The 21491-nt window shown below is 37.9% G+C and overlaps 1 protein-coding gene across 1 annotated transcript; it reads right to left on the bottom strand.

Annotated features, from left to right (window-relative positions):
* Positions 1 to 17195: 17195 nt before the first annotated feature.
* On the bottom strand, positions 17196 to 18790 carry LOC146625445 (mucosal pentraxin-like). The gene is made up of 5 exons (XM_085362088.1): positions 18760 to 18790; positions 18452 to 18506; positions 17934 to 18036; positions 17552 to 17849; positions 17196 to 17414 (listed from the first exon to the last, which is right to left on the bottom strand). Exons 2-5 carry the CDS (start codon positions 18504 to 18506, stop codon positions 17196 to 17198), a joined length of 675 nt encoding a protein of 224 aa, XP_085218214.1. The 5' UTR covers positions 18760 to 18790.
* Between the last annotated feature and the right edge of the window lie 2701 nt (positions 18791 to 21491).

Here is a 21491-nt window from a genome sequence, read left to right as displayed (position 1 = left end):
TGAGCTGTAGCTCAGGAGGTGTAGTGGGTATATCGCAAAGGATGCTGAAAACGTTCATGATTTAATGAAGGAGGACATGCAGAGGGTTGGTGTGGCAGAGGAAATTGCTAGAAAAAGGTTCAGATAAATGCAGGTATGACACCAATACTGAACAGAGAGTGCCACATAACGGAAATAGTCTAAAATACGGAAAGAAATCATAGAGTAAAGCTTTTAGTATCAGGAGCTTCTCACAAAACTATCAATTTTTATAATTAGTGCAAACTTCCATTTACAGAATAAAGAGAAAATTTATTTATCACAGCCAGTTTAAATTTCTTGGATAATGTTGAAAATTAGGTTGACACTTCAGTCTCTTCAGTGGGGCTCTAAGTTTTGTATCATCCTTTGCAGGGAGAAGGTAAAGTCAAGCACCTTAATGCTTTCACACTGCATGTAACAAATTATCTTCTGTTACCTAATGATCAGTGTCCATTTACATATGAGTGCAACTTACACACTAACTAAGCACATTTGTTTTTGGAAACTGAACTGCTCATTCAGAACTGAACTGTTGAACATCAGCTTTAAGAAGATTCACATTTCTTCTGAGTGAGAAGCTGCCATTCATAAGACATTAAACAGCAAACTGAATTGAGTTTATTTCACTCGTCGCGCACGTTTCCTTTTTATCAAAATGTAAGTCACAGGAATCATCGCGTTACACCTCTGACCCTGAATCGAAGTAAAGAGCACTACTGAGCCTGGTGTCACAGTACGGCTGTGTGCAGGCAAAAGTAGGACCCAAACGCAAACTCACAGAGACAAAAGGTAAACTCAAAAAACACAGCTTTATTGCTGGCGTGGAGTGGGACACGAAAAACAATGCAAAATAAACTAAACTGGGAAAACTAAAGCACAAGGAGCCACAGGGAAAAATCACACAGCTATGATGGAGACTACAACACTGACAAAGAGAAACACAGGGCTTAAATACACAGAGGGATAATGAGGGAATGAGACACAGAAGGAGGGCACAGCTGGGAGAAATCAGGACTGGACGAGACAGAGACGCAAAACTAGAAACACTCACATGAGGCATGGACCTTCAAAGTAAAACAGGAAGTATCACACAGAGACGCGAACTAGACACAGTGGAGACAGCAACTAAGAAACAGAGACAAACCATAAGGCAGAGGTCTAAGAACCAAAATACACAGAGGGAAATACTCAGCTTTGAACACAAGAGACTAGACTAGAGGGAGTAACAAAAGACCAACCATGAGAACATAATGCACAATGCAGGGTGACAGAAAACAAACTCAAACATGCAAAGACACACAATAAACAGAACAGAGGGGGCACAGAGAGACATGAAGGGCAGGGGAGACTTAACATGGGTTGAAACACAAGGGGGAACTAATAAGCAAATCAACATAGGAGGCCTAATGAGCTAAACATACTATAAACATCAAAATGAACTAAAACTCAAAACACTGGGTCCTAAGACCCAGGATCGTGACACCTGGCTTTACTTGTCTTTTTTTTTTTTTTATTCAAATATTTTATGTACAAATTACATGACACTGCAATTCATGTTCTTTGTAAATGAAGTCTGTTATTCTCCAGCTGCTGTTTGAATAAATGGATCAGAAAAAAAAACATCCGGTTGGAGTCTGCGGTCATATACCTGGTCCAGCCAGTTGAGAACCAGCCTACATGTGTTGCTTGTTGTTGTTGTTTTCGTATTTAACTTAAAGTAGTTAAATGTGGGTTAAATTTCAAAGGGGAAATAAATCATGTGATCTGCAATTAAAAGTCATCAGTGGACTTCTTGCTGTGGCAGTGACATCAGTGTTTCAGCTTTTACACCAGCAATTTTGTGGCACCACTCCTTAAATGAGTATATCAGAGGGAAGAGCTCAGCTTGAGGGGTTTGAGCATGTGCAGAGGAGGGATAGTGGATATACTGGCCAAACAATATTGAGCACTGAGCTGCATGGCAGGAGGAAAAGAGCAGAGTCCAAAGAAAATAAAACAGCATCGCTTAGAGAAGTCCTCTACTCTGATTATGATGATGCATCTCATCAATATTAGGTCTGCTGTTTTCTGTGTTTTAATATCTCTAACATTTATATGCTTCACCTGGAAGATCAACCTCAAGTCTACTCATCAATCACTGACTATAAAGTTTGCAGTAAATAATAGTTACACTTAGCTGAGCTGTGCATCAACTTTGAATGTTGCGCCTCCAGCGTGTTATGGGATGACATTTTCTCCTTTCCCTTCTTAAAGGATGGCCCAACGTATCTGCTACAGGAATGAAAAGGAACCCACTAGAGTGTATTTCCTCAGCATTTCACTCAGTGAGGAACTTCCTTTAATAGCAAAATGTCTCTCTGGTTCTCCTACAGCCAAAACCATTACTTTACATTATGAGCTTGTTAAATGGATAAAAGGGTCTTCTGATGTTTAATGAAGCACTGTCCTTCAACCAAAGAGTGAGTGCACTTTACAAAATAAATATTTATCTGCCTTTACTGCTGTAGAATACTTCCTTTGACTGGCACTCTGGTTTGAGTCATAAATAAAGCCATAATGTCATAAAACTGCGCTCGGTGAGTACAAACCTAACTTTGGAGGAAAAGTCTTATTAAAGTGCATTTGGAGACAAAGTCACCAAACTTTTATATGAATGCTTTTATCAACTCTGTGTGCTATCTTGTGCCCCAGTGACCACTGAGTAGGTTATGGCTTTCTCCCAATTTACTTAAGCTGGGGAATGTGTTTTTAGCCCAGAATGGCTGCCATAAGGGATGCCAAGAACTAAGACTTACTTCCAAAAGGACCTCATTAATAAGGTGTTGTTTAAGTTGTTGTTTTGGTTTTTGGTTTTTCATTCATACCAACACTGATTTAGAACCACAGATTCTATATATGTTTTAGATTGTGAGAGGGAAACAGAGTACATGAAGAGAACATGCAAACCTTACACTGAAAGGCCACAGTCAGCATGTGGATTGAAGCCCAGAACCATCTTGCTGTGAAGTTGCAGAGCTCAGTGCACCACCATGCTTGCTTTCTTTGTCCATTTAAAGCTAATGGCTGGATGTATGGTGTACATTTAGCTAATCAGTAATGCAATGTTTTAGATTAATTTGAGATGCTATTTTATTATCTTGTTTGGCTTAAGTGGGGGCAGTTCTGATGTTCAATTTCCTTGATACTTAAAAGTGTAAATTATCAATATCACATATCAATTTATCTGATTGAGTTAATTGGCCACCACCATCGCTAAGCAGCATAACAAAGACATTACATTCGTGGAAATAAATTGTACGCTGTGTGGCCAAATGGTTGTGCCATTTGGACATGTTTCCCATCTTTGTTGTGATTAGTGTTGGGGTCGATACTTAAAAAAAAAAAAGTCATTATTACACACATTACACAGAACACTTTCCTTAAAGTATTGTAGCTGTTTATTTAATTATGACCAGAAAAAAGTAATTTATTATACTACTTGTTACATTACTTTCGCATTTCTCCGTAAAATGACCTGAAAATGTATTGTCTCATAATTACCACCTAAGGATTAAAAAAAAAAAACAGATTACAGTCCCACACACTAACACAAGTCCCTATCCTAATGAAGACACAGATATGAGTTTTCTCTTAGTTTTTAAGTAAGAACACAATGCTGACAAAGATGAAAACCAGCGCAAAGAGACTTTAAAGTGATCGTTGCAGTGAGTTTACTGTAGAAACATGAACAGGTAGAAATGGAGGCTCCAACCTAACTTTTCATCGGTTTGTTACTATTCACTCAGCTCTAACGTCACTCTGGATTCTTAGCTAGCTTAATGTTAGCATGCACCATAGCAAAGTTAGCATGCTGTTTGTGAAGCTGCTTTCGAAGAGCCAAAGTTGTGATGGCAGGAACTGAACTACTGGAAACCAGGTAACTATAAGTACCAGTTCTTAATTCCCATCCTATGTGCAACACTCCGTACATTCTTCAGAGTCTTGGAAGTGAGGAGGAAAAAAATATATACAAATAATTCAGACATGGTAAAAATTATGTAAATGTTTTAATTCAAAAAAGACTTTTAGGTTCAAGTTGTTTTACATTATCATTGATAACCTCGGGGGAAATATTACCACTGTGTATGTCAGCAGTAAACAAACAACTGGAATCATGTTAGTTTTCAAAAGAAGTTGAAAGTTTACATCGTACTTTTGTGTAGGAGCTCTGTAACGGTCAGTGGAAATTATCAAGCTAGTCTTATATGGTGGAAACCATTTACAATACATACACTATTTGATCACAGCAGGAAATTGTTTCCGACAAAATAACCTTGAATAATACACTCTGCACAGCACCTGCTGAGCACCAAATAATGGATATCGCTCTCAAGAGCTCGTCGAGGAGAAGAACACAGAGTTTAAAAGGATAGATGAAGCTACTTTCAGCTGCTCCTTTGTCCCGAGGAGTCATCAGCAGCAGAGCGTCCTGCACATTTGACTTGGCAGTTTTACATCAGATGGCCTCTTGCATCCAAGAGGGATTTGTGAATCTTACTGAAACTAAACCAGCTACCTTTGGCTTGCCAAGTAAATGTGTAAACCACTACACTTTGAGGTGCACACATACTTTAAAAGGATGAAATTAAATATTTGATTTCCATATATCGACAGACTGGCTAACATATTTGAATCATCATAAAGATGAATGCAACAATACCTGTGCGCTCAGGGTTGTTGCATTTTTATGTATAAATATGACACTTTATTGCTTTATATTCTATGTTCAACCTAAATGTTTATCTCCTATTTTCATCGTTCAATACCTCTATTCTTCTTCTCTCTGCTGACAACCAGTATTGATCTTTAGACTTTCTCCACCTGTGCCTCCCATTTTGTCTTGCAGTGTTTACCACTGTGTGCCTTCGCTTTCCTCCATTTTGGTCCTCTCGGTGCACAGCCGTGTTCCTAAAATCCATTTCTTCACAACACCTCTGGGCTACTCACCTCCCTGGGGTGAGGTGAGCCCTGCTGTCATCATCCTCTCTCTACTTGTAATGCGGCTGAAAACTTCCCTCTCTTATCGGCAGGGTCTGAAGAGGCCTAAACACCAGGCAGAAAGATGGGATTTTAAATCGCACTCATTGAGGCATTCATCCAACACAGATTTACCACTCGGTGTACAAGTGTCTGCCTTCGTCTGGCAGCCCTGTAAAACAGTGGTAGCAACATATGTGCTAAAATCATGCCAGTTACAAGCCTAAAGCCTTTAAGACAGGAGATTCCTATTTATAACATTTATTTTGGTGACAACTTGGTCTCAAAGCAGCCAAGTAATCCATTTTCAGGTATTGCCTGTCAGTCAAATGGTGTGTGCAATGCTTTGCAATCTTCCCTCAGTTTTTCTGTCACTCAACGATTTTTTAGGTTGCTATGACTGCTCGTGCTTCTCTTCCATTTATTCCATATAAACAATGCTTCTGCTTCTGATAACATAAAAAGAAATTCTTTCTGTGAGCCAGGAGGATGTTTTTTTCCCTTTTTAAACAGAAAAGATCTCTCCAGCAATAAATATAAAGGCTTTCATGTAGTGCCTCTAACAGACAAGCTCTGTCCATAGATTTATTAATCAGAAATATGATAGATTTTTATTTCAAGAACAATGTTTAGCACTATTCCCAAATGAGATTAGTTTACAATGGCATTTTTCATTTAGTGCAAAATTAGAGTTTGGGGGTTTGTTATAGATGTAATGCAGTTTCTTCACATTGGCTGTTTACTTATCTTTTGGGGAAATTGTTATTCTTGTGGAACGCAAGGATTTTTTTTTACAGCTAAATAATTTCAATCAAGCAGTTCACTGCTGTGGCTTATTAAAGATAAAGATATTTTTATTTTCCTTATTTTCTGTCGTGTTTATACTGCTGTGATGGTGGATTCTCGTATTAAACAAAGCCAATGTTTCAGATATTGATGCTAGCATATGTATTCTTGCTATGAGCAGCAATACTGCCAAGAGAGTGGTGTGATGCTCATAGCAACAGATTGTTGTGTTGACTGTTTGATGTCAGTGAGCTCTCGTAACCTTTACAGTCACAGGAGTACTGTGAAAACTTTAAGAACAACCTATAGCAGCAATAAGTGGAAGTAACTGTTCTCTGTATGACTTTATCAGTGTCTCACATCATTGTGGAGAACCTAAATCATGCTGCCATGTTCTTTTTAGAAAGAAGAGCCTTTGTCCTGGAAGCCCTTCCACACAAACCCTACAAGTTCAGTGTATTTCTAATTTTACTGTCATGAACTTTGACATTTAAAGTTTTTTGACCTAAGTCCTGTAGAATCTGTGATATAGTTTTTTTTTTGTTGTTCCCTTTAGCAGTGCATTCTCTGAGGGTTCAAAATGTATAATGACAGACCCTCGTCATTCCTGTAGAAATGGTAGGTGTATTTGGTAATGTGCAAAAATATGAAAAATGACTGTATATGGTCATCACAGCTTAGACTGTCAACATGGAATCTTCCTTCTGTTTGCTGTTCAAACCGTCTGCACAAGGAGCAGCCAGTCAGAACAAAGATGGCTTCAAGTGTTTAAGCACCTCGTTTCAAACAATGAACTATGAATCGTCATAAAACTGTATTATTGCCAGGATCTTTACCTTATAATATAAAACACCTTGAGGCCACTGTTGTTGGGATTTAGTGCTATATAAATAAAATTGAATTGAATAATGCAAAGCTATTCTAGTAGAGGCCAAGAATAAAAACACTGAGCTGAAAATTAGCGAAATAACTTCCCTTTAAAACCAGCAGTTTCTTGCAGACATTGTTTTATGTTCAAAGCACTGGCCTTCATTTCAGTAACACTGCACTAAATAAACTTGAGCACTGTGCCACCAAAGTTTGTTACTTAACAAATGTAAGAGTTTTAACAAATACTAGCTTCAGATGAACTTTAATGATCTGTTTGGATCTGGACAACCTCTGAGTGGCTACCAATTTATTTGAAGCTAAAAAAAAATGAAATTGAGGACAACTACAGTGATCCAATCTTATTTCCTTGTGGGGAACCTTTGTGGCCTGGCGGTTGAAAAGCAACCTGTGTGCAAGACATTCTTGGTTTGATGCCAACTGGAGAATTTTGTTGAACATTATTTCACCTCTCTTTCCTCATTTTCTATTACCTCTGTTCAGCCTTGGAACAAAATGCTCTCAAAGACACTCCTGAAATACCACAAGTACACATGGTTATGCCAAGAAGCTGTAGCTAATTCAACAAAGATTTTGATTAACTCTTAGCCTTTCTTTTTTTTTTAACCCTTTAAAGCCGGTCAGAGCTGGCACGCTCTGTTTTGCCTAACTATTTTTAAATCCCAGTAGCACTGCAACCACATAAGCTAGCGCAATAATTATTTTTACATATGAAACCACAGGAGTTGTACTTACATCTTATGCCATCAGCTTGTCCTAGGTCACGGTTTCCTTCCATATATAGCTTTGCAAAAACTTAATAAAAAGCACTTGCAGCAACAAAAACACAATATTCCAGAAACACACTTTGCCGATCTGATCAGCTGTTCGTAACACTTCCTAGTTGGAATAGACGTCAGCGCGAACTATCGCATGTCCGCCATTACCTGCCCAAAACAGGAAGTGATGTCATTTCGCGGATATGTAGTTTTTTACCTTCCGGGCCTATACAAGCATATACTGTTGTTTTTAAAGGTTATGTTTGACTTTATGACTTTCTGTGTCGTTTCTGGGATGCTTAGAAGTCAAATTGCACTGCTGGAAATAGTTTATTTTGATGCATATGCTGCTTTTTTGCAAATTTGCATTATAATATTTATTTTCGTTTTTCCTGCAGTATATAAAAATTGGTGTATTTAAAAAATAAAACTATGAAGACACTCAAAATAAATTTCCTGTGATGGGAAACTGTTTTGTGCAACTTTTTTGTGTTTACAGTTTTGAGGGATAAGCCTCTTAAATTTCTCTAACTAGAAATATATGTTAAAAAAACAAAAACGATTTTAAATGTTTTTGTAGTTTATTGCACTTTTTTGCAATTTATGTAATTACTATGCACTTAATGCAGACATATTATTACAATTTGGGCTATAATGGTTGTATTGATGTATAGCAACTTGAAATGCTCCCAAAAATGGCTCCACAGCATGTAAAAATATAATATAAGCTCTGGCGGACTTGGTTCTATGGTAGGTCTTAAAGGGTTAATATATATTCTATTGTTTTGTTTTCAAGCAGTACAACATATTTGTTGTTCTGCACTAAGATCCAAGAAAATATTTAAAATAGTACAAACTAAGAAAAGCCAATAAAATTTGTTACCAGTTAGAATTTACATAAAGTTTAAACATCTAGCTTCTGCACCTGCCATTTTCAAAAAAGGAGAGAAGAATGCTTTCCTGAAAAAAATGTCTCTTAGAAACTGAATGATTCAGCAAATGCTGCAAAAATGTCAGTGAGTCCATATTCCTTTATCTTCATATTTCCACCTCATTGTTCACGATATTGGAATATGAGCAAAAAGGCAACATAAAATAAATCAGTACAGTTTAAAAGCTTAAAGCAGCACCGCATCACCTGCTGGCTACAGCCCAGGTTTGTTGCTGCTTGTCATCCCCACGGATCCTAAAGAGCCTCAGCTCCTGCACCTTCCATCCAGTATGATCCATCCACTGATCTGCTCACCCCAATCCTGACAGCAGGGTGTCCCCTCCTACCAGCAGAGTTTAAAGTGGGCCAGAACAATCCAGAACCTTCTCTTAATGAGCATTTAAATATGATAAGCAGATTAACGCATATTACTGTCAAATTAGTTATGTTTTTGCCTGCTGCAGCCTGGCAGTTGCTTCCAATGACAGCATGGAGATACTTGCTCAGTAACAAGAATCTAATGAAAACATCCTACAGCCCACTCACACCCTTTTTTTCTTCTCATCCCTGTGATGCATTCATGGTGCAGATGCAAATAAAATGGCTCGCAGTACTTCAGCATTTAGCTAGCGTCACATAAGAGGAGCAAGCGTAAGCTGAGTAAAGGGGTTTTTTTTTAGAGCCAGGTCATTTCTGATTCTGCTCAGTTTAGCACAAAATGAGTGTGTGAGCTCCATGTAAAGTCTATTTCTCAGAGAGAGAGAAAAAAATTAATGTGACAAAATCAGAAATGAGAAAGATGTAGGTAAGAGAGGACAGAAGAGGAAGATGAAAGATGATTTTCAAAGGTAAGGAGTGCTCTGCAAGTGAAATTGGCTAAACTGGAATTTTAAATCTTACATGTAACATCCTGTGTTACATGTAAGGGATAGGTTAATTGGATAATCCAAATTGTCACTAGGTGTGAATGTGCGAATGAATGTGAGTGTGAATGGTTGTCTGTCCCTGTGTGTTGGCCCTGCGACAGACTGGCGACCTGTCCAGGGTGTACCCTGCCTCTCGCCCTATGACAGCTGGGATAGGCTCCAGCGCCCCCCGCGACCCTAAAAAGGATAAGCGGAAGCGAATGGATGGATGGATGTATGGACATGTAACATCCTCGTTTGAGAGGTTTTAAATCAGATGTTGGCGCTATACATGATGAGTAGCTGAATACGTTTGTGAAACTTCCTTGCAAAACAAACTGAATTATACTAATTTTGTATTATTTTAAGGTTAACATACCAGGCTGTTCAGTGCAGGCTCCACTGGTTAGATCACAGTGCTGTGGTGAAGTTCACAGTGATTCATTATGCTGGGCTGGTACAGAGCAGGCTATTCATGGTCACTGTTAGGTTACATCAATTAATTGAAGCAATGATTTTAATTAGATTGAGATGAGACATTATATCTTGCTGAGTTAATTTGGAGCCTTAAACCCACATAGAGCAGTGAATACTGGAGAAGCAGCAAAGGTTGGGTCATCGCTGCTTGTACAAAGGAGAAAAATCAGCTGGACCTCACAAAGCAGATTACTGTGTGACTTCTTTCTGAGTAATTACTTTGCCCATGTTGATCTTAGTGTGACCCTACCTGCTAAATCCCACCTTAACGCCTGCCTAGAACTCAGACCTCCTCTCATAAACAAGAACTTCAAATCTGTCTTTTTCTCTGCTGCTGACTTCCAGTCACCCTCGCCTGATGGGCTGAATCTTGTTTCTTCCCTGTTACAGAAATGTATCATTAGGATGTTGCTTATCATTGCTCTTATTATAAATTCTTAATCATCCTATAACTACAGTTGACTAATTGTGCTTTTATCTGCAACTTGAAATATGAAGTTAAGGAGTTCTGCTCCTTTTCTTTGTAAGCACCTCCGGCCTGTTTGGAATTTTGTTTGGAATTACAAGTCTGACTTCAAATATCTACTTCAAAATACCCTGCAAAAAGATAGCAGATAGTATGAGAGTGATTGTTTTTGAATAGTGTATCAGAAACTGATAAAAAGAATTTTAAAAATCAGAAGGACTTTTCATATGAACACTCTTCTTCGGCATATTCACATTCACATGCTTATGTTGTATTTGTATATTGCCCAGGGTGCTAGCTGCTGACTGCCAGTGAAAAGATCTGCCAGCTCCAACTTTCATGACATTTGCCAGCAGTGTTGGTCAAGTTACTTGAAAAAAGTAATCAGTAACTAATTACTGATTACGTCCCCAAAAAAGTAATCCCGTTACTTTACTGATTACTTATTTTCAAAAGTAATTAATTACTTAGTTACTTAGTTACTTTTTTAAAACACGATTTACAACCTGAAGAGGTGATAAAGCGATAGATTTCTCAGCCCAATTCTACTTTTTCTACATAATCCATCATACAAAATGTAATCAAATGGAAAAGTCCCTTTTTAAAACTTGTTTTATTAGTTTTAATCTTTTAACTTTATGCATCAAGCAAAAATGTAATTATATGCAACATTCACTGACTGGAAGAAATTTGTTTAATATTTAAACCTATTTTCTGCACATTCCAGCACATAAATCTTTTTTTTTTTGTGTGTGTTTACACTCAGTCTTTCAAAAAGATGCAAGTAAAACACAGCAGAAAATAAATAAAGTCAAAGACTAGCGGTCCTTTTGCTCTATTTTCACCTGTAAAGCAGGAGCAGGGTAGGCGGAGGTTTACCCTGGTGCAGGTGTGCCGCAGCGGTCAGTGGAAGGATATGGCAGCTCTGTGAGTTTCCCATTATGTCGTTGCGCACTCGGTGCTTGCTTGGAAGTTTAGGGGTTTTTTTCGCTGTAAAAAGAAGTTTTCTTCCCACGCACAACGGACACTAATGTTTTTGTCACTTTTTATGGAATCAAACTCAAAGTAAGGTCAGTACTTCCACGCTTTAAACGCTGCACGCTCATACTCTCTCCCGCACTCGATATATGATCCATTGTTGATCTGCACACAGCTGTTGTCACAAACGTCGCACTTGCTTACGTCACTGTCATGAGACATTCTCGCAAAAAAAATCACGGTTTTAGTAACGCAGTAACGCAGCGTTCCTACGGGAAAGTAACGGTAATATAATTACCGTTTTTGCCATAGTAATCCCTTACTTTACTCGTTACTCGAAAAAAGTAATCGGATTACAGTAACGCGTTACAAGTAACGCGTTACTGCCCATCTCTGTTTGCCAGTTTGATTTCCTCCCTTCCAAAAACTGAGCAAACTGACTATAACTTGTTTATGAATAGTACCAAACAGAAAATCTTTTTAGATAAAAAAAAAAACAAAAACATTTCACTAAAAGTTTAAGTTTTCAGGTGGGGAAGGGAGGAGTCGGGGGTGGGGGGTCATTTTATTAGCTGATTAAAACCGATGATGTGGCAGCGGTTTAGCCAGATTTGGCTCACAACTGAGGCAACATGAGGCAAGGACAAGCACAGAGCTGCAAAGACATCCTAAAAAAATTGTATTTTTTTGGTTGAAGACTGCGTGACCTTGTGTGTTTTCAGGGCGCTTAAATTAAAAATTTCAAACTCCAAACGAGATTTATTTTTTTTATTTTTTTGAGAATTTCAAAAGCAATGGTGAAGGACCATGAACATTTTGCTCTCGAAACTATAGCTGAAAGCTGCTTGTACATACACTCAACAAAAATATAAACGCAACACCTTTGTTACTGCTCCCATTCCCCATGGGATGGACGTAGAGACCTAAAATTCATTCCAGATACACAATATAACCATCCCTCCCAAACAGTGGTCACAAATCAGTCCAAATGTGTGGTAGTGGGCACATCTGCTATATTGAGATAATCCATCCCACCTCACAGGTGTGCCACATCAGGATGCTGATCTGACATCATGAGTAGTGCACAGGTGTACCTCAGACTGCCCACAACAAAAGGCCACCCTGGAATGTGCAGTTTTTTGCGCTATTGGGGGTCTGGGGACCCAGAACCGGTCAGTATCTGGTGTGACCACCATTTGCCTCATGCAGTGCAACACATCGTCGCATGGAGTCTATCAGATTGTCAATTGTGGCCTGTGGAATGTTGGTCCACTCCACTTCAATGGCTGTGCGAGGTTGTTGGATATTCGTGGGAACTGGTACACGCTGTCGTATACGCCGGTCAAGCACATCCCGAACATGCTCAATGGGTGACATGTCCGGTGAGTATGCTGGCCATGCAAGAACTGGGACATTCTCAGCTGCCATCTGCCCTGAACAATGTGAACCATGATTCATCCGTGAAGCGCACACCTCTCCAACGTGCCAGACGCCATCGAATGTGAGCATTTGCCCACACAAGTCTGTTACGGCGACGAGCTGGAGTCAGGTCAAGACCCCGATGAGGACGACGGGCATGCAGTTGAGCGTCCCTGAGACGGTTTCTGACAGTTTGTGCAGAAATTGTTTGGTTGTGCAAACCAATTGTTCCAGCAGCTGTCTGGGTGGCTGGTCTCAGACGATCTTGGAGGTGAACCTGCTGGATGTGGAGGTCCTGGGCTGGTGTGGTTACACGAGGTCTGCGGTTGTGAGGCCGGTTGGATGTGCTGCCATATTCTCTGAAACGCCTGTGGAGACGGCTTATGGTTGAGAAATGAACATTCAATGCACGGGCGACAGATCTGGTTGACATTCCTGCTGTCAGCATGCCAATTGCACGCTCCCTCATTGCTTGTGGCATCTGTGGCATTTTGCTGTGAGACAAAACTGCACATTCCAGGGTGGCCTTTTGTTGTGGGCAGTCTGAGGTACACCTGTGCACTACTCATGATGTCAGATCAGCATCCTGATGTGGCACACCTGTGAGGTGGGATGGATTATCTCAATATGGCAGATGTGCCCACTACCACACATTTGGACTGATTTGTGACCACTGTTTGGGAGGGATGGTTATATTGTGTATCTGGAATGAATTTTAGGTCTCTACGTCCATCCCATGGGGAATGGGAGCAGTAACAAAGGTGTTGCGTTTATATTTTTGTTGAGTGTATGTAGCACCCTTTAGACGCATACAAATGAAGTTAAGCTTTTAAAAACTACAAAGTAAAAATACACTGAACTATGAAATGTGATGAATTGGTGCAAAAATTGTGCAACTAAAGTTACAATAACCTCTTTATTTTGAGTGTGTGGTAAAGCAGTTTAATTCTAAATTAATTTTTACAGCCTTAATTTAGCCGTAGAATAAAATTGCTGCTTTGAGTGGCTTACATTAAAAAACAAGTTTAAAGCATTTTTAGAAAACAGTTACGTTATATGATAAGAGTTCTCAGAGATCTCAGTTTTTGTGCCCCATACACAATACAGTTGGAGGAACACCAGTTTTATTAACAACTGAGAACATAAACACTTACTGGGAGTCCTTAATTGCTACACAAGGCTCAGACATGGTGACCTGCTAAAAGCTAAACCTTAACGCCGAATTTTAACTTAAACATTACTAGTCACTGAAGTCCTTGTGGACTATTCTGTACATGTAGGCAAAAAGTAGAGCTTTAATAAATCAGTATAATTTAAGATCTTTTAAGTTAAATGCTCATCTTCTTCTCTCAGAAGAAGATGCTACAGGTTGCTCTAGCATCCTCTTCTGTTACACCCTCTGCATGTCCTTTGCTACATCCATGACCCTCCTCTAAGGTGTTCCTCTGGACTGACAATGCCATATTCAGCATCCTTTGCCTAATATAGCCACTATCTCTCCTCTGCACATGTTCAAACCATCAGCCTTGCTTTTCTAACCTTGACTCCAAACAACTAAACCTGTGCTGTGCATCTGATATATTCATTTCTAATCTTATCCATCCAGCAATATTACTTTAAAACAATATTACTTTAGAGCATTGAAATGAGCATTATCTACCCTGTGAAACAAAAGTAGTTCAGTGTACTTTTGCTTTAGTGAGGACTTGGCCGTCATTTTTTCCCTCCTTTCTAGACACACAAATGAGTTGTGTTGTTGTCATATCTCAGTCTAAAACAGTCTATAGAAGTATATGATAGAAGCATCTTTAATAGTTAGATGCATGTCTTCTCTGAAACATTAAACATTTTAAAAGCTGCTCTACCAAAAATATGAACTTCGTCCTTGTGAGCTGCCAAAATTCCCGCTAATCCACTCTGATATTTATGTTTGCCAAAGCTTCATTATCTCTGACATGCCTTTGGACATTGGACTTGTTTACTTAGCCTGATGAACTCCTTGTTAGTGCACAACAAGTCAGTGAATTTATGGAGCAGCCAAAAGTCAAAATACAGTCTATAAGACAATAGATATACAATTATGGACAACCTGTATAATTTATCTATTGCTGTTGCTGTAGGAGGCATGGGTTTAAGATCTAGTAATGTTAGTTTCATCCTTAAATCAAACCACTAAGCGATAACAAGCATTAAAACTTAACACATCTAAATCCTGCACACAATTTTCATCAGCATGAATTTTCTTTGAGTTTCATTTTAATATTTATCTTCTGTACTTTTAGGACTGGCAGCAATGATGCCAGCATCAACAATAGAAGCCACAGTGCCATCTAATACAAAGACACTACTCATATTACAAATCAAACATTGCTTAGATTTTTAATATTTGACTTAGAAATAAGTTTTCTGTAGCTCAGGGCATCCTGCGACAATGTATAATACAATATTATATATTATATAAAATTGTATTATCTATATGAGTAGTTTCATGGCCAAATCAGATCTGTTTATTCAATATTTCATGTCAGATTTAGCAGATAAAAGATCTGGAGATAATTCAAAGTGTTAAACTTGTAATTTGGTAGCTTTTTCTTGCATCTTATGACCATCATCAGGGTGAAAAATAAAATAAACCTGCTGCACACTAAATGCCAAAAGGCCTGGAAGACCATTGTTAAGAAACTACAATCTCAATGAAGCAGATATATTATTTTTAAAGTCTGCAATCAAGCTAAACCTTCCTGAGCGTAAATGCAGAGAGTTTACAAAGTGCTAACAACTGGTTACACTTGGAACAAAAATGGCTGAGTAGACTTTGCCAGAAAACATGTAAAAGAGCATGCACAGGAAACAAATCTTTGGACAGATTAAACCAAATTTAACTTGACTTAATTAGTTTTTCAGTTTCCAAAGACAAAACTGACGGCTGAAAAACCCACAAACAAGCAGCAAGTGAATGTGGCTGCTATAAAGGCCTTGGAGAGCATCTAAAGCCAGGAAACACACATCGGATGATGTTCATGGGTTCTGGATTCCAGACAGTAAAGAATTTTCATCCTATTATCATATTAAAACAATCCTTATATTAGTTTGATAAACTTCCTTTGAGCCTCTGAAAGTGGGAGACTGTAAATAAAGCTGTAAGTTGGTCACCAGTTGCATTACAGTTTGGTCCAAACTAAAATATCTTATGCACTTTATAGCATTATGGTGTCCTATTTAATTCCAGCCAGTGCTAAGTTACATGTAAGAAATGCAAATTTACTGTTGAATTTATATTTTTTTTATTTTTTAGTAGAAATGCAGAAGGTCACTAACACTAAGAATCGAGCCTTCAAGAGGTTCTCTTTAGTTCCCAACAAAAATATCAAAAATAGAAGTGATTGGTGAGTTGTTTTTCTACCAGAGCTGATATTCTGCAGTCATTTACAGATCAAGTCTCTGTACTTTCACTTTGATTTTGGATGCATGAAAGGCAGAAGTAGTTTTATTGACTTTTATTGACAGTTAGTATTTGTTTGGCTGAAGAACGACCTGCACGGCAATCAAAAGTCCACGTGAGTGCACGTTTCCCCCCATTTTATTAGCAAAGCACTTGTTTGCTCCTGCATGTGCTCCTTGGACTTGTTTACTTACACTCATTGATCGTTTGAACATTTGAACTGAACATAGCAACACAATTTTCATGGCAATGCCATTTCTGTATTGTAAATACATGAAGATTTAATAGATGTGTGCGTTAAACAGCTCTATGGTAATCTAAAAACACTTTTATGTGTTTTGTCATGTTTGATCTAAACAAATAAAACAAACACAGCTATCAGTGTTCTTACACAGTGTGTGTTCATCTGTGAGTTTCACAGATTGCACCACTGTGGGGCATCTGTCAAAAAGGAACTACTCACATAAACAATAAAAATCCCAGAGGGTCTGTGTATATGGTATAGGTCCATTTAATCATAAAATTACACAAATAGTACTCGAACGATCTGATTTTTTTTTTTTTAAAAAAGCCAAAACAAGGAAAAAAACTGCATTTATCAGTTTTGGCCAGTAGAGGGCGACATCTAAAACACCACCTTTTAGATTAAGTTGAAATACTTAAGTAGAGATGCAGAGTTTTCAGATTTAATGGAGAAGTTTGGACCTCTCTGTCGATTGCACTTTGTGACACAGTGCTGATGGTGATATTTTGGCAAAAAAAAAGCTTCTTCTTCTTTTCTTTTTTTTTTACATTTTATTGTCATGCACTGACTAGAAAAACATTTATAGCACAAGTTGATGAATTGTCAATTTATTGTTCACTTTACAATAAATTTACAATTAGAAATTCGTAAAATAATTTTTTATTTTTTATATTTATGCTCACCAGTTTTTGTTCTCAATGTTGTTCATGAATTAACCAACATGTAACGTAATCACAGCGACCAGTGTAACGCTTTCATATGATTATCGTAAAAGGGTTTAAAAAAAATCATCAAATATTCTTTATGATGGACATAAAAACAAAGTAGTTTTTTGACCAGATTTTTGACTTTGTAATTTTCTGATTAGTGACACGTCATGAGTTTATTTTCTATCAGTACTCTATCTATGATATCAAATTCCAGTGCGCTCCAGTTCAACACATTCCCTGGCGTGAAGTTTAGTTCATCCACATAGTTTTGAATTTCACAGGAGGAAAGGATGTGATCCCACAAGTGGACGTCAGACATCATGCCAACGAAAGACTGCTTAATGTCAAATCCGCCACCGTGGGAATCTTGCTCCTGTAAAGAATGCAGTGTTTGAGATACAATAGATTAAAACTACATTGTATATTATAGTACATATAGTACATTATTAGTATATACAGCGTCTGACTGAATCTAAATAAGTATTTATAATTTATCAATAAAACATGTACCTGTCCTAAAATTATTATAACAGGTCCTACGATGTTTGTTCCAGTGTTGACAAATTTCCTAATCGAAGGTAGCCCATTAAACCAAATCTGCACCAGTCCAGACTCAGAGTCCCACGTGGTGCAGATAGAGTGCCACATGTTTGGCTTGTAGTCTCGCCCTCCAAATTCAGCTGTCCTGTCCTTGATATCGGGCTCAATCTCTTTATTTGTACCATCCCAGAAGATCAGGACGTAATTGGAATGAACAGGTGTAGCCAGAGAGAACAAAACGTGGTCTCTTTTAAGGTCTGTAAATGATCTGTAGGCATGGCAAAGGATGACTTATTTCACAATCAGAGATACAGTTGCTTCTTATAGGAAATGCATACATATTCATTGCTACCTGTGACAGAGTGTTAAAGAACTGAAATCCAATCTCGACGCATTCAGCCTCACATGAGCTCTGTTGGATTCCAGTGGGAAAGTGAACATTTTACCAGACAAATCTGAGAAGAAAGAAAGAGGAAGACACTTTTCAAGTGGTTTTCCTTTTTTTATGAAAAAGGAAAATGCAGGAAATTATGAACACAGAGAAGCATGTGTGCGGGGTCCCGCCAACACTCAGATTTAATAAGAAATGAATACAATTAATAAGAAAACTTAAAAGAAGGAAATACTATATTTTTCTCAAAGGTTTTCAATGAGTCAAATTCACATGAAGCCAGAAAGAAACAACATTAAAAATACAAATTTTAAATATATGTAAATCCTTTTTGTTTCTCAGTCTTGTTACAAAGATTGGCTAGAAATTTTAATAACGTTATTAAAAAACAAAGTATCATTAAAAGTGAATAACAAAATACATGAAGATCGTAGAAATCTGCTGTTGTATTCACTTTGTTCAGAAAAAACCCAAAATACCTTGAGGTCTTGCAGCACATGCTGTCAGCATCACCAGTACAGGGAACAGCTTCATCTAATACAAGGCAAAAAATCACAGCACAAATTATACTTAATTATATAAATGGAACTTTTTCGAATTATTCTCAAGACTAGTGACACCAGTTTACTGCTTGCTTTGGATTCCTACAATAAACAATAGAGGCGTAAATTATCTACTTCACCTGTATTGCTCGTTGTAAAAACAAAATGAAAGAAAATGAAGTTTTGTATATAACAGAATGAAGGTTACGTTCTTACACATGCCAGTTTTAAATGTCTCAACTTACCTTGAAATCTGTGTCTGGTACTGTCTGTGCAGCAGTTGTGAAGGTTGTGAAAGTTTGAGTTTTATATACTTCTTCCCCATTTCTGACGGTTTGTCTGTGTCAGTGTGTTCACTTCCTTCATCCACTTCTTCTTTTTTCCTACTTTTATCTTTTTTCCTGTAATCTGCAGTATGATGATAATTCTACAGTGGTGAAGGTCAGTTCAGTTGAAACTTCCTTGGTTTGTACTAATACTCAACTAAACCATGAACTGAGTATAAACGGGAGACTAATGAGCTTAAACGTTTGACTAAGGGAAATAAAACAGTGAGATATGAAATTATTATGGAAAATTCTCAAAGTGATGCCTAAGAGTTGTAGCTGATGCTACATTGTGTAGCTAACAACACAATAAGGCCAAATTTTGGTGGCATATATATTAAAAAATCTAATGGTATCCAGGACCACAGCTATTACTTGCTTATATAAGCTACTTGTTCTTTCATCTTCCTCACTGTTTGATGGCGTGATCGTGGACAGAAGAGGGACGCCTGCTGTCGATCTCTGTCTTGCTGTTTTATAACATGTCCTTTGTTCGCATAGAGCTGTCATTGGTAAATTCAAAGTTAACGTTGTACATGATAATTAATGGTTATTCTGTATTACACTAAGGCATTCATAATGATAATAATAATGTAATGAACAATGGTACTGATAATAGTTCAGTTTTGAACATTCCAAAATATTAGACTAATGATCACGTAATTATTTCTGCTGTCATACAAAGAGTGAAAGTGACTTCTCTTGTGCATTTTAAAGTACCTTGCATTTGATAATGTTGCGGTATAATTGCTAATGTTTAACTGCCTAAATTGATGTGTTTTAGTGGTTTTTAATTAGATAGCAATAACAAATGTGGATGAGGCCAGTGCAGACACTAATGTTACCTGTCTGTAATCAGTAAAAGCAGGTCTGAGATGTGACGCTGCTCCTCAGAGCTCTTCAATGGCACGAGCAACTGATTGTGACAACAAGGAAAGGCGATGCAGGGGCCAGGGGGTGTACGGCATTGCAGAATTATAAAAACACAATTGTTGGGCATTACATGCTTTCAATTAGGAATTGATGCCATGGGACTACTTTGAAATTAAAATGTAAAATTATAAAATAGACACAAGTGGGAGAAAAAACTTTCCTGCCCAAAGGGTCAGGTGCTTGAGCACCACCTGGGGTCTATCTGTGCATGTGCCTGTTCAGCACTCTTTCTAAAGTCTGTAACTCCAGTGCCCTCCAGCTGATGGTATTCCCAGGTATGTAGCTATTTTCTTGTGGATGTCACAATAAAACAAACAAAAACACACAATCCCTCACATGGACATCACACATCAGTACCAACAAGCACTTGCTTTATTTCTAGCATCTTGCAAAACAGAAGGTAATTGGTGTTTTGAGTATTTGCTTGGAAAGCATCAAATAAGTGTTAAGTCTGTATGTCATGGTCCTGAATTTTTGACCCAGCATTTTGATTTTTATTGTGCATTTTTACCTTAAGAAGATGATTTAAGTTTGAGCTTTGTGCGGTTTACTCTTGAGTCTCTAGTCTTGTTTGACATTGTTAGGTTGCTTTTGGTGTTTTTTGTTTTGTCCTCATCGACTTCTGTGAAAGTCGGCCTCGTCTCCATGTTTACCTATGTTTCCCCATGTGTCCCTCTCTCCTTCTCTGTTACTCAGCCCGGTCATATCCCACTGTCTAGTTCACATGTCTTAGTCTGGGTCTTACTGTGTGTTACTTCCTGTCTTATTTTGATAGTCTCTTGTCCTTATGTTTTGTTTTGCCTACCCTGTGTATTTAAGTCCTCGGTTTCCTTCTGTTTCCTGTCATGTCGTCAGTCTTCATGTCAGTCTTGCCGCTGAGTTTTCTCTGCGCTGTGTGCTCTGTTTCATTTCTTGTGTCTAGCTTGAAGTTCTGTGTATGTGGTTCATGCCTTGCCACGTCAAGACTTTGTATTTTGTATTTTCATTTGTAACTCCCAGCAATAAAACTGCCTCTTAGTTTAAAAAAAAAAAAAAAAAGTAATCCCTTACTTTACTCGTTACTCGAAAAAAGTAATCGGATTACAGTAACGCGTTACAAGTAACGCGTTACTGCCCATCTCTGTTTGCCAGTTTGATTTCCTCCCTTCCAAAAACTGAGCAAACTGACTATAACTTGTTTATGAATAGTACCAAACAGAAAATCTTTTTAGATTAAAAAAAAAAAAAAAAAAACATTTCACTAAAAGTTTAAGTTTTCAGGTGGGGAAGGGAGGAGTCGGGGGTGGGGGGTCATTTTATTAGCTGATTAAAACCGATGTGATGTGATGTGGCAGCGGTTTAGCCAGATTTGGCTCACAACTGAGGCAACATGAGGCAAGGACAAGCACAGAGCTGCAAAGACATCCTAAAAAAATTGTATTTTTTTTGGTTGAAGACTGCGTGACCTTGTGTGTTTTCAGGGCGCTTAAATTAAAAATTTCAAACTCCAAACGAGATTTATTTTTTTTTATTTTTTTGAGAATTTCAAAAGCAATGGTGAAGGACCATGAACATTTTGCTCTCGAAACTATAGCTGAAAGCTGCTTGTACATATGTAGCACCCTTTAGACGCATACAAATGAAGTTAAGCTTTTAAAAACTACAAAGTAAAAATACACTGAACTATGAAATGTGATGAATTGGTGCAAAAATTGTGCAACTAAAGTTACAATAACCTC

The sequence above is a fragment of the Diplotaxodon limnothrissa genome, linkage group LG9, assembly GCF_057381915.1.
Source record: "Diplotaxodon limnothrissa isolate DT_005_m linkage group LG9, D_limnothrissa_male_GT1.1, whole genome shotgun sequence".
Lineage (NCBI taxonomy): Eukaryota > Metazoa > Chordata > Actinopteri > Cichliformes > Cichlidae > Diplotaxodon > Diplotaxodon limnothrissa.
Note: the sequence above shows the minus strand (reverse complement) of the source record. Positions and strands in the feature narration are given on the sequence as shown.

Bases quoted from the DNA above. Each gene is read 5' to 3' on its own strand.
- LOC146625445 (XM_085362088.1), bottom strand. From the start codon at position 18,506: ATGAAGCTGTTCCCTGTACTGGTGATGCTGACAGCATGTGCTGCAAGA. The intron at 17,850-17,933 runs GTAGCAATGAAT...CCATGCCTACAG, and splicing joins TCTTTAACACTCTGTCACAG to ATCATTTACAGACCTTAAAA. The intron at 17,415-17,551 runs GTACATGTTTTA...CATTCTTTACAG, and splicing joins TTATAATAATTTTAGGACAG to GAGCAAGATTCCCACGGTGG.